This window comes from Candoia aspera, chromosome 1, assembly GCF_035149785.1.
Source record: "Candoia aspera isolate rCanAsp1 chromosome 1, rCanAsp1.hap2, whole genome shotgun sequence".
Classification (NCBI taxonomy): Eukaryota; Metazoa; Chordata; class Lepidosauria; order Squamata; family Boidae; genus Candoia; species Candoia aspera.
In genome coordinates, this window is record NC_086153.1 from 3,948,817 (window position 1) to 3,962,167 (window position 13,351).

Consider the following 13,351-nt stretch of genomic DNA (forward strand, 5'->3'; position numbering starts at 1 on the left):
AACAAAGGTCCGCATAGTCAAAGCAATGGTATTCCCCATAGTGACATATGGCTGTGAGAGCTGGACCATAAGGAAGGCTGAGCGAAGGAAGATCGATGCTTTTGAACTGTGGTGTTGGAGGAAAATTCTGAGAGTGCCTTGGACTGCCAGAAGATCCAGCCAGTCCATCCTCCAGGAAATAAAGCCAGACTGCTCACTTGAGGGAATGATATTAAAGGCAAAACTGAAATACTTTGGCCACATAATGAGAAGACAGGACACCCTGGAGAAGGTGCTGATGCTGGGGAAAGCGGAGGGCAAAAGGAAGAGGGGCCGACCAAGGGCCAGGTGGATGGATGACATTCCAGAGGTGACAGACTCGTCCCTGGGGGAGCTGGGTATGCAAATTTTGCATCCACCTGATAAAAGTCTTGCACATTGCAAGAGCACCAACACTCATAAAACTGACCTGAAGGTCAGCACTGTCTGAAGTACACGCACTGAAGCGTTCACTGGATTTTAAAAAAAATGTGGGGGGGAATAAAGAAATTGAGCGAACCACTCAGACTGCGTCCTCTCCCTCCGACCTCCTCGCAAAGAAAAGGCGGAACGGTCATCAATAGCGGGCGGCAGCCACTCCAAGAGGCACCGCCCGCTCGTTTCGCGCTCAGGAGAACACGCTTCGCCTCCTCCTCGTGGTTCGCTCAGCCAATCACTTTCGAGTGCATTTCTCTAGTTGGATACTATAGAAATGATCCCTGAAAGTATAGTCTTAACCTCACCAGCCGCGCCGACAAGCCCTCACCCCCACCCACCCGTCTTCACGTCACAGGGACCGCGACCCTGCCCACAAACGAGGCCTCGCCGCCTTCGCTCCCGCCGCAGCGCGTAATCAGCCACGAACACCCCCGCAGAATTTCTTCACGAAAACGCCGTTCCACAGCCGAAATTCTCAGTGATCCTTGCAAGACCATAAGTCCCCTTGCTTACATTTGCATCGGGGAACCAGACAACCAATCACGCTTCACCTGGAGGGAGGCTTCTCTTTGCTCGGGGGCTCAACGACACGCCCTCGGCTTCCGGAAGAGGCGGGTCTCGCAGGCGTCACTCTCTGGAAAGGACGCTCTGTTAACTATTTCACTGCCGATAGCGCCGCGGACGTCCGCGAATCCCTTTCACACGAGACCTGCGGCTGCTGCCCGACAAGGAACAAGCTGGTTCCCGCTCCAGTTGCTAAGCGTTCGTCCTATGCCCCTGGCTTTTGAAATAAACGTCCCTGAACTCGGGGAGACGGTATTGCAAAGCCTTCCAACCGCTGGAAGGAAGCAAAATTTGGATGTGCATCCTGAGATCAGAAAGCCAACTAATTTTTGCAACATCTTAATTCCCAAACCCCTTCAACCCTCATTGAGTTTGATTTTCACTTAGCATTGTGGATTGTAAACATGGGGTGCTCCTTAATGCAACAAGTTGTTGTTGGTTGCCATCGAGACATTAACGACTCCTGGTGACCCTATCAGACATATGCACTGTGAGGTTTTTAAGGATACTAATCCACTTCCATAACACTACCATTGACTAACACAGCTGTCTCTCTACAACGGTGTTTCTCAACCTCAGCAACTTTAAGACGTGTGGACTTCAGCTCCCAGAATTCCCCAGCCAGCATGCTGGGCTGGGGAATTCTGGGAGTTGAAGTCCACACGTCTTAAAAGTTGCTGAGGTTGAGAAACATCCTGTGGAACTGGACTCCTGCTGAATTAATGCACATGTTTCTGATAGGAGACCAGGAGGACCCAGGTGGCGCTTTTCCCAGCTAACAAATTCTATTAAAAGGCACATGTTTTTAACAAAACCTATTTATTGGAAAAGGTGCTACTGGACCAGACTCCCTTTCAGCTGGACTGGAGGGAGGTTTTTCTGTACCAGACCGAAGCTTATTCAATACCAAATCTCTCTCAGGATATATCTCTTAACTCCAGAGAACACAAAGTATGTCGTCCCCTCTGAGGTCAGGAAATGACCTGGGCAAACCCAGCCATTATGTTTTGTGACACTTCAATGAGTTGTGCACATCCCAAAAAGGAGGTTGCTGGTCCTACCCAGCCAGCCTTTCTCTTGGCCACCCGCATGACATCTGACTGATTTTTAAGACTCAAGCAGTGTTTCTCAACCTGGGTAACTTGGAGATGTGTGGACTTCACCTCTCAGAATTTCCCCAGCCAACACCCAATCTAAATACAAGCCCATTTGATCAGGATAGGCAGGAAGATTTACTTCTGAGCAATCACATGGTCAAACGCTGTTCTCCTCTGCAACACACAAGATATTCCACATGCATTTTATAACAAACAGAAGGCTCACAATCCAACAGCGCACTGGACCTCGGAAAAAACTTCAGATTGGCAATCAGCTTTTGCAAACACACTTCAACTTGGTTTATTTCAAACCAGTTTAACCAGGTTAAGCATTCTAGGCAGCGGCACCTGGCTGACCTTGGAAGCTAAGCAGGAACAGGAGTGGTCAGTGCTTGGATGGGGGAGAAAGAGAAATGTCCACCTTCCCTGCTGGAGTGGGGAAGACAGAGGGAGGAAGGGAGGGAGAAACTACTGCAGCCACGTAAATGGAAGTGAACTAGAGTGAATGCGTATTTGCATTGGATGAAATCAACTGCTAGGAAGTAAATCAAGGAATTACTAAAACTGCAGAGAATTGGTAATCCACGTTTCCCCACAGAAAAGCACTACACAACGGGGAACACGTGAAGTCCAGCACCTTGCAAACACCACCGCTGGCAATCAAACACAGCTGTAAATTCATGGCTGTGGTAACCCAACCGCTAGGCGGACCAGAGCAAGTACACAATCACAGCAAAAAAGAAAATTTACTTTTCATTGACTCGATTCAAAAATTGAGCGAACCACTCAGACTGCGTCCTCTCCCTCCGACCTCCTCGCAAAGAAAAGGCGGAACGGTCATCAATAGCGGGCGGCAGCCACTCCAAGAGGCACCGCCCGCTCGCTTCGCGCTCAGGAGAACACGCTTCGCCTCCTCCTCGTGGTTCGCTCAGCCAATCACTTTCGAGTGCATTTCTCTAGTTGGATACTATAGAAATGATCCCTGAAAGTATAGTCTTAACCTCACCAGCCGCGCCGACAAGCCCTCACCCCCACCCACCCGTCTTCACGTCACAGGGACCGCGACCCTGCCCACAAACGAGGCCTCGCCGCCTTCGCTCCCGCCGCAGCGCGTAATCAGCCACGAACACCCCCGCAGAATTTCTTCACGAAAACGCCGTTCCACAGCCGAAATTCTCAGTGATCCTTGCAAGACCATAAGTCCCCTTGCTTACATTTGCATCGGGGAACCAGACAACCAATCACGCTTCACCTGGAGGGAGGCTTCTCTTTGCTCGGGGGCTCAACGACACGCCCTCGGCTTCCGGAAGAGGCGGGTCTCGCAGGCGTCACTCTCTGGAAAGGACGCTCTGTTAACCATTTCACTGCCGATAGCGCCGCGGACGTCCGCGAATCCCTTTCACACGAGACCTGCGGCTGCTGCCCGACAAGGAACAAGCTGGCTCCCGCTCCCGTTGCTAAGCGTTCGTCCTATGCCCCTGGCTTTTGGAATGAACGTCCCTGAACTTGGGGAGACAGTATTGCAAAGCCTTCCATCCGCTGGAAAGAAGTAGAAATTGCTGCAATTCGGATTAGCATCCTGGATCAGAAATCTCCTTGATTCATACATTGCCTTAAACCAGTGTTTTTCAAACTTGGCAACTCTTAAAACATGGCAGTGTTTCTTAACCTTGGCAACTTTAAGATGTCTGGACTTCAACTCCCAGAATTCCCCAGCCAGTATGCTGGCTCAGGAATTCTGGGAGTTGAAGTTCACACAACTGAACTTTCCAAATTGAAAAATACTGCCTTAAACCATCATAGTTTCATTTTTACTAGCATTATGGTTTGGAAACCAATGTTTGTGGCTGTGTAGTTTTTCTCGAGATCCCGGCAACCTTTGTGCAAGATGACTTCTCCTGTTTTGTTTGTGTTGCAAATATGGGCTGAAGATCATCACTAATTGAGTAATCCTTGTGCCAGTGCTCCAACAGGTTTGGGAACCTGTGAGCTGAAAACTGAGTGGCAGCAGAGACCATATTGGTGAATGACCTCTGCTCTATCGCTGTTCCTGAAAAACACTTTAATTGTCAAAAGAACTAGCAGGTGGCTTAAAGGATTCCCCCCTGCAGCAATGGGTTGGACTAGATGACCTCTGAGGTCCATTCCACTCATGCATCCTACATTTCTATGACTAATGGCAGCTTTAATGTAACTGTCTGGTTCAGAAAACAAACAGGACCATGATTAAGGAAGCCTGGCTACAAGATGTCAGTTATAAATTATGGTTAAGCTGTTAAGTACAGTCTGGCCCTCAGTCCAGGTTGGAACAAGATGGCAAACCAACAACTGGAATTGCAAAGGCAGTTAAAAGAGGCCAACGTGGACTGGCATGGGGCATCTTTTGGGGAGGGCCTTCTGAGGTTCCTGTGTCCTGGTGCGTTTCCAAAATGAGAAATCCTATTTGTGGAAAAAGCAAAATTCATGTCATTGTCTGCCTGTTCATCCAATGGCCAAAGCAAAATCTAGAATTGACCCTGTCTGCTTCACACCAAATTAATGACAACTTGGCCTTGGTTGATTTCAAAAGGCAAGCCAGGGCCAGGTTTGGCTTAGGGTTGGATGGGAAACCATCATTCCAAAGCTATAAACTAGTCTGGTAAATTGAAAAATTCTCCAGAAGGCAATGTAGACCACTTCCCACCTGCTGTCATGCAAACTGCATGGCCGTATTTCTAAATCCATCCGATCTATATGATAATAAATCTATATTAGAATCATAGAATCATAGGGGTTGGAAGGGACCTTGGAGGTCTTCTAGTCCAACCCCTGCTCAAGGCAGGAATCCTTATATTATAGGATATATTTTAAATCCTCTTTTTAATTAAAAATTAAAGAGCCAGTTTGGTCTAGTGGTTAAGGCACCTGGCTAGAAACCTGGAGACAGTGATGGCATGAAAGCATGGCTGGCTGACCTTGGGCCAGTCACTTTCTCTCAGCCCAACCCACCTCACAGGGTTGTTGTGGGGAAAATAGGAGGAGGAAGGAGTACTAGGTATGTTCCCCACCTTGAGTTATTTGTAAAAATAATAAAGGTGGGATAAAAAATCTAATAAATAAAATAAAAATAAATAAATCCCCCTTTTTCAGTTACAGGGGACAAAGGACATGTGAGATTCCTGACTCCCAGCACAAAGATAGACCGGTGCACATCCAGAAAAGGGGTTAAGTGCTGCGACCCACCGAGGCTCTCTTCTGGAGTCTTACACGGCTGTACAGCGATTCTGAAGACATCCAGTATTAATACAAGCACATTTGTTTCGGATAGAAGAAAAACAGATGTCCTGTAGTTCTGAGGAATCGCATTACTCGTCATCGTTAAAACCCAACAGCCTGCAGGAGCTGGAAGCTGAACTTCAGACTGGCAAGAAGATTCCAATCTCTTGTTTTTAATCCTGGATTGCAGGATTAGATACTACAGATAGGGGCACCCGGCTGGGTTCGGCTGGGCTCCGAAGCTAAGCAGGTTCGGGACTGGTTGGGACGAGAAAGGGCAGCCAGAACGCTTGGGGAAGTCCAGAAAGGAATTCAGGGTCAGTGGCAAAATACTTCTGACCTCGCTGGGTTTGTTTATTTGTTCAGTCGCTTCCGACTCTTCGTGACTTCGTGGACCAGCCCACGCCAGGGCTTCCTCTCGGTCATCAACACCCCCAGCTCCCCCAGGGACGAGTCCGTCACCTCTAGAATGTCATCCACCCACCTTGCCCTTGGTCGGCCCCTCTTCCTTTTGCCCTCCACTCTCCCCAGCATCAGCACCTTCTCCAGGGTGTCCTGTCTTCTCATTGTGTGGCCAAAGTATTTCAGTTTTGCCTTTAATACCGTTCCCTCAAGTGAGCAGTCTGGCTTTATTTCTTGGAGGATGGACTGGTTGGATCTCCTTGCAGTCCAAGGCACTCTCAGGATTTTCCTCCAATGCCACAGTTCAAAAGCATCGATCTTCCTTCGCTCAGCCTTCCTTATGGTCCAGCTCTCGCAGCCATGTGTTACTAGACCTCGCTGGCTAAGTACCCCAAAAGCAAGCAGTATTAAGGAAGAACCACGTTACAGTTGGACGCTATCAACATCATCTCGCCAGCTCAGCGCTACGCGCCCAATTTCTCTTCTGCAAAGGGACGCCACCCTCCGTGCACACAACGTTTAACCACCACTGGGGTTGCATCCTAAGTTAAGCGATGACCGATACAAATCTCGGCCCTGGACCGTGCCCGGCTTGCGGCCTGCGGAATTCGACGTCCCCACAATCTTTCCAAAAACCTCCTACCCTCGCCGCTACTCAAGGCCACGCCGACGGCGCGCAAAGCAAAACGTCGCAGCACACTGCTTCGGGCCCGGGCAAAAGCGGCTGGCGGGGGGGCGAGGGAAGGGTGCACCCAGCACCGCCCTTGCGAGGTGGAAAGCGAAGCCCGGCACGGCGCAAATCTTTGCACTAGTCCCGGGTCCGCGCGCGCAAAAGGCGCCGCCGAAACTCACCCTGCAGTTTCCGACGCGCGCAGCGCAAGCGTGCAAGCCAGAGCCAGCCACCGCTTCCACAGCCGCAAGCAAACGAGGCACCCACGTCCGAGTGCAATTCTCGACTCTTTCCTAGACAAAACGCCTTTGAAGGAAACAGCCGCGGGTCCGGGTGACCCGAACGTCTGCAACGAGAAACCTTGGCCGCAAGAAGCGACGCCAGCCGCACACGCCGCCCTTTGCATCTCGCCCTCGGCGCGCCCCGCCTGCTAAAATCCCCTCCACCCCCCACATTACCTTTCTTGAGCAGCTTCTTCACTTTCACGTAGTTCCCCTGCTTCACGTAATCGTGCAACCGAGCCTCAGGGCTCTCGAGTTTGACCGTCCCGAGTTTGACCGGGCAGGGAACGGGAAGGGTATGGGCCATGATTCCTGTTGGGAAGAAGCGTTAGCGGGGCTTCCGCCAGACTTCCGTCCCTGGGGGAGGCGAGGCAGTCTCCCCCACCCCCAGCTTTGCAAGCTTTCACACCTCCACGGGCCTCTGGGTGGCCGTGTGAACCCATCCAACTCGGGGCCCTGCCCGCCCGCTCGCTCGTTCGCTGCAGGCTCTTTGGGGAACCGTCGGGGTCTCTCGTTTCGTTCGGATGCACCCATTTCCTCGCTAGGGGTTTAGAGAGCACGTGCACAAGCACGCAAAGGGGAGGAGGGGGCGATTCAAGCTATCCTGAAAGACCTTAAAAATAAACAGAGTTGATAAACTACTATCCAGTGTAGGATGGTGGAGGTGGTAATGATTGCAATCTACGCCTCACTGCATCGTAATAAAACGTCACTGTTTCTCAACCTGGGCAACCTGAAGATGGGTGGACTTCAACTCCCAGAATTCCCCAGCCATGCTGGCTGGGGAATTCTAGGAGTTGAAGTCCACCCATCTTCAGGTTGCCCAGGTTGAGAAACACTGATCCAGCGTGCGATAACCCCGTTTCCGATTGACCCATTTTTATTAAAAGGCCAACGTTTTCCTGAGCTTAGCCGTTTTAATAAAATCACGACATTTAATTTGATAAAACCGGGAAGCTCGGCCTTTTAACAAGACGGGTCAGTCGGAAAAGCGTTTTTTGCCATTCTAGACTAACTCCTGCTATGCCCCACTTAGCGCGTGGATGTGAAAAATCCCTATTCGCGAAGTTTATTCCTGCCCTTGCCGCCCTCTCCCCTCCTCCACGAATTCGGATTTTCCTTGGCTTCTCCTCTGGGGCTGTCCCTTTGTCTGATTTTACTTAAAAGCTTTGGGTACCGCGTCTGCTAAAGGCCACCGGCGGTCGCTCTGTGTCTCTCCGCCGCGGATCTCCTTAAAGTCTCGGGTCGTTCCGCGCCCCCGCCTGCCCAACCGCGCCGCCTGGTCGCCTGCTCCGCGCCCCCCGTTCCCGCAAAGAAACCCGGTTGGCCCCCGAATGCCCGCTCTTCCCTTCGCCAGGCCGCCCAACCCACCTCGGCGGCCGACTTTTCCTTTTCCAACTGCCGAGGAATTCAGTTGAGGCCGGCGGATTCCGTCACCGCGTTCTCCCCACTGCGTAACTGCAGCGGGAGAAGAAGCGGAGGAGGGAGCGCAAAGTCGGGGCGCGCTTCCCCCGGTGTGGCTTGCAAAGAGTGCGCCATGCAGACGCGCCCGGGATGCGTTTGCACGGGAATATCTCCGGGATGCGTTTGCGCGGGAGCGGCGTTCAAAATGCAGGACTGCGCGAAAGCCCGCGTCTCTCCAGGCTGGGTGCGCCCCCTTCTCCCGGCTGGCGAGGCGAGGCGAGACGAGGTGCGCGGGCGTTTTGCAAGCAGGATCTACGATTTCTGCACCCGCGACGGCGTCGCCTCTTCTCCAGAAAAGAGGCTTACGGGTGCATCAGAAAGCTTCTTCTTTTTTCTTTCTGTGGAGGATTTGGGGAAACGGGATTCCACCGCGGATTCGGATGCTCAAAACTAGATAAATGGTTGATTTATGATGATGGGGGGGTGTTTTAATTTAGTGAGCCTCAGTGATCAGTATATCCTCTGGGATCACAGAATTCCATAAGGAAACAACTGCTAGGGGATTAGACCCGTCTGTGTGAGAGAGGTGGAGGCTTAAATTGAATATTCAGAGGAGCTCTATCTTTAAATGACAGCTTTGGGCGAGATAACAATTTTGGGGAGACTTTAAAAGCTTCTCGAGAAGAGAGTCCGGTTGAATCAGGGAAGGTGGAAAGAACTCGAAACCCTGTACTATTTTTTTTTTTATGCATGAATGGAGCAAGCTTGCGAGTGCCACAGGGTTCCTCTCTGGAGGAAGTGTTCTGCCGGACGTGAAGCTTTGCACGTTTTGTTGCTTTTTGCTTTGGCGTGGCATCCGGACTGATCCTCATCCAGGCATCGATCCAACTCAGCTCCTTGGTGGATTGTTTTGTTTTTGCACCCGCACAAAGGAGCGCGCGCGCCTGCCCGAAGCTAGACTTCAACTCCCAGAATCCTCTCCAGCGAGCCCATGCTCGTGGGAGCACGCCGCAAAGCTGTCGCCTCTGCGGGGGAGCTGGACTTCAACTCCCGGAATCCTCCCCAGCCGGCGCATGCTCGTGCTAGCCTGCACAAAGCAAATGCCCGCCCCCCCGCCGCCGCGAGTGGATGGATTACAACGCCGCCGCATTCTTGCTTCGGCGCAGGCGTGCTAGCCTGGAGGCTTCTGGGAGTTGAAGTCCAGCGCCTCAGGAAGGCGCCTGCGTCGAGAAGGCGGGGAAGCATGGACAGTCCCCGCTCTTTTCCCTCATGGAGCAGAGGGATGTGGGCACCTTCCCCTTGGCGCCGGCTTGGCGGGCGAAGCTAACGGCCGCCGGTTTCCAGACGGCCCAGGAGGTGCTGGAGGTCGGGCCTTGCCAGCTGAGCAAAGGTACCGCCGCGGGCTGAGGAAGGTTTTCCCGCCCAAACAAAACTTCGCTCGTTTGGGCCAAAGGGAGCTTTTCTCTTCGGATCCTTCCTCAGGGCGACCTCCTGGCGGGCTTTATTTACCGCCGGGGCTTGAATTCTTACTGTCCTCCGTCGTTTGGGGCGCTTGATGGCTCCTTCGGGGAAAAGCTTTGAACTCGGATGGATGTCTGGGCCTCGATATTGGAGAAAATCGCCGTTTCGTGATAGGATTTCACCCCCTCCCCGGTCACCCAAACGCTCGCGCGGTAGAGTCGCTGAGAGTCGGGTGGCATATACTTTGACACGTTAGTCGTGGGGGTAGTAATCTACAATTAGGTTCACGGACTAAGTCTGGTGGAGACTTCATAATTCAAACCCTAACCTATTATTATTATTATTATTATTATTATTATTATTATTATTATTATTATTATTATTATTTAAAAGAAGCATGCCAGACAGGTCTGAAGGAGGAAATTTTATGTGGCTCAAGGGTGTGTGTGACCCAAACTAGTGCACATCTAGCTATAAATAAATCCAGGGTCGATATTAAAAACAGTAACTACATAATTACATGTTTAACTTTATCTCTATCACTATATTCACTGTAAATACAACTCTGGGTGTGTATAGAGAGAGAGAGAAAGGGAAAGAGATTATGTATGTCGGGGTGTGTGTGTATAATATTTGTTGTTGTTTATTCGTTCGGTCGCTTCCGCCTCTTCGTGACTTCATGGACCAGCCCACGCCAGAGCTTCCTGTCGGTCGTCAACACCCCCAGCTCCCCCAGGGACGAGTCCGTCACCTCTAGAATATCATCCATCCACCTTGCCCTTGGTCGGCCCCTCTTCCTTTTGCCCTCCACTCTCCCCAGCATCAGCACCTTCTCCAGGGTGTCCTGTCTTCTCATTATGTGGCCAAAGTATTTCAGTTTTGCCTTTAATACCGTTCCCTCAAGTGAGCAGTCTGGCTTCATTTCCTGGAATATGGACTGGTTGGATCTTCTTGCAGTCCAAGGCACTCTCAGAATTTTCCTCCAACACCACAGTTCAAAAGCATCGATCTTCCTTCTCTCAGCCTTCCTTATGGCCCAGCTCTCGCAGCCATATGTTACTACGGGGAACACCATTGCTTTAACTATGCGGACCTTTGTTGTCAGTATGATGTCTCTGCTCTTAACTATTTGATCGAGATTTGTCATTGCTCTTCTCCCAAGGATTAAGCGTCTTCTGATTTCCTGACTGCAGTCAGCATCTGCAGTAATCTTTGCACCTAGGAATACAAAGTCTTTCACTGCTTCTACATTTTCTCCCTCTATTTGCCAGTTATCAATCGAGCTGGTTGCCATAATCTTGGTTTTTTTGAGGTTTAGCTGCAAACCAGCTTTTGCACTTTCTTCTTTCACCTTCATCATAAGGCTCCTCAGTTCCTCTTCGCTTTCAGCCATCAAAGTGGTATCATCTGCATATCTGAGATTGTTAATGTTTCTTCCAGAGATTTTAACTCCAGCCTTGGATTCCTCAAGCCCAGCATGTCGCATGATGTGTTCTGCGTATAAGTTGAATAGGTAGGGTAAGAGGATACAGCCCTGCCGTACTCCTTTCCCAATCTTAAACCAGTCCGTTGTTCCGTGGTCTGTTCTTACTGTTGCTACTTGGTCGTTATACAGATTCTTCAGGAGGCATACAAGATGACTTGGTATCCCCATACCACTAAGAACTTGCCACAATTTGTTCTGGTCCACACAGTCAAAGGCTTTAGAATAGTCAATAAAACAGAAATAGATGTTTTTCTGGAACTCCCTGGCTTTTTCCATTATCCAGCGGATATTGGCAATCTGGTCCATAGTTCTTCTGCCTTTTCTAAACCCAGCTTGTACATCTGGCAATTCTCGCTCCATGAACTGCTGAAGTCTACCTTGCAGGATCTTGAGCATTACCTTACTGGCATGTGAAATGAGTGCCACTGTTCGATAGTTTGAACATTCTTTAGTGTTTCCCTTTTTTGGTATGGGGATATAAGTTGATTTTTTCCAATCTGATGGCCATTCTTGTGTTTTCCAAATTTGCTGGCATATAGCATGCATTACCTTGACAGCATCATCTTGTAAGATTTTGAACAGTTCAGCTGGGATGCCATCATCTCCTGCTGCCTTCTTATTAGCAATGCTTCTTAAGGCCCACTCAACCTCACTCTTCAGGATGTCTGGCTCTAGCTCCCTGACCACACCGTCAAAGCTATCCCCGATATTGTTATCCTTCCTATACAGGTCTTCTGTATATTCTTGCCACCTTTTCTTGATCTCTTCTTCTTCTGTTAGGTCCTTGCCATCTTTGTTTTTGATCATACCCATTTTTGCCTGGAATTTACCTCCAATGTTTCTGATTTTCTGGAAGAGGTCTCTTGTCCTTCCTATTCTATTGTCCTCTTCCACTTCCACGCATTGCTTGTTTAAAAATAATTCCTTATCTCTGGAATTTTGCATTTAATTGGGCATATCTCCCCCTATCACTGTTGCCTTTTGCTTTCCTTCTTTCTTGGGCTACTTCTAGTGTCTCAGCAGACAGCCATTTTGCCTTCTTGGTTTTCTCTTTCTTTGGGATGTATTTTGTTGCCGCCTCGTGAACAATGTTGCGGACTTCTGTCCAGAGTTCTTCCGGGACCCTATCTACTAAGTCCAGTCCCTTAAATCGATTCTTCACCTCCACTGCATATTCCTTAGGAATATGAGTGAGCTCATATCTAGCTGATCTGTGGGTCTTCCCTAATCTCTTTAGTCTGATCCTAAATTGTGCAAGAAGAAGTTCGTGATCTGAACTACAGTCAGCTCCAGGTCTTGTTTTTACCGACTGTATAGATGTCCGCCACCTTTGGCTGCAAAGGATGTAGTCAATCTGATTTCAGTGTTGTCCATCTGGTGAAGTCCATGTATAAAGCTGTCTCTTAGGTTGTTGGAAGAGAGTGTTTGTTATGCAGAGTGAGTTGTCTTGGCAAAATTCTATCAGCCTATGTCCTGCTTCGTTTTGTTCTCCCAGGCCATGCTTACCTGTAATTCCAGGTGTCCTTTGACTGCCCACCTTAGCATTCCAGTCTCCCGTGATGAAAATAACATCTCTTTGAGGCGTGTTGTCCAGTAGGTGCTGCAGATCCTCATAGAACCGCTCTATTTCAGCTTCTTCAGCATCTGTGGTTGGGGCGTATATTTGGATCACTGTGATGTTAGATGGCTTGCCCTGAATTCGAATTGAGATCATTCTGTCGTTTTTTGGGTTGTATCCAAGCACTGCTTTAGCCACTTTACTATTAATTATGAAGGCTACTCCATTTCTTCTGTGGTCCTCTTTTCCACAGTAGTAGATCTGGTGGTCATTTGATGTGAAGTGGCCCATTCCAGTCCATTTCAGTTCACTGACGCCCAAAATGTCTATCTTTAATCTTGACATCTCACCAATAACCACATCCAATTTGCCCTGGCTCATAGATCTTACATTCTGGGTTCCAATGGCGTGTTGATCCTTAGAACATCGGATTCGCCGTTCCCCACCAGCACCGTTGGCCGCTAGCCGTCCTTTCGGCTTTGAGATAGCTGCGTCATCACGTCTGGGGCTAGTTGAGCTCATCCTCTGTTCCTCCCTAGTAGCATTTTGACCATCTTCCGACCTGGGGGTCTCATCTTCCGATGGTATACTGTATAATATATATAATATATATAAACATAAATTACACACACACACAAACACACACACACACACACACACAGGGTGTATCCCAAGTCAGGCCCTGTAGGCCAATCACAGTATGTTTCATTAGTATTT

General features: G+C 49.7%; 2 protein-coding genes and 2 non-coding genes across 7 annotated transcripts in view; 1 reads left to right on the forward strand and 3 right to left on the reverse strand.

The window, feature by feature from the left end:
• Positions 1 to 8,303, reverse strand: part of TEX14 (testis expressed 14, intercellular bridge forming factor) — an 81,706-nt gene extending 73,403 nt beyond the window's left edge. The window contains 2 exon segments of the mRNA XM_063291095.1: positions 6,903 to 7,037; positions 8,097 to 8,303. Of these exon segments, the coding sequence (XP_063147165.1) occupies positions 6,903 to 7,032 (130 nt within the window). The 5' untranslated portion in view covers positions 7,033 to 7,037; positions 8,097 to 8,303.
• LOC134488654 (small nucleolar RNA U3) lies at positions 537 to 753 on the reverse strand. The gene has a single exon (XR_010066983.1). It is a non-coding gene; the product is annotated as a small nucleolar RNA U3 (small nucleolar RNA).
• Positions 2,899 to 3,115, reverse strand: LOC134488653 (small nucleolar RNA U3). Its single transcript, XR_010066982.1, has one exon. It is a non-coding gene; the product is annotated as a small nucleolar RNA U3 (small nucleolar RNA).
• Positions 8,304 to 9,322: 1,019 nt separating the features above from the next.
• Positions 9,323 to 13,351, forward strand: part of RAD51C (RAD51 paralog C) — a 51,887-nt gene continuing 47,858 nt past the window's right edge. For 2 of the 4 annotated variants that reach the window (XM_063296206.1, XM_063296215.1), the window contains exon 1: positions 9,323 to 9,519. In XM_063296206.1, the coding sequence (XP_063152276.1) occupies positions 9,399 to 9,519 (121 nt within the window). In that variant the 5' untranslated portion in view covers positions 9,323 to 9,398. The remainder of the gene's footprint in view (positions 9,520 to 13,351) is intronic. The other 2 variants (XR_010067387.1, XM_063296193.1) reach the window with 1 other exon arrangement.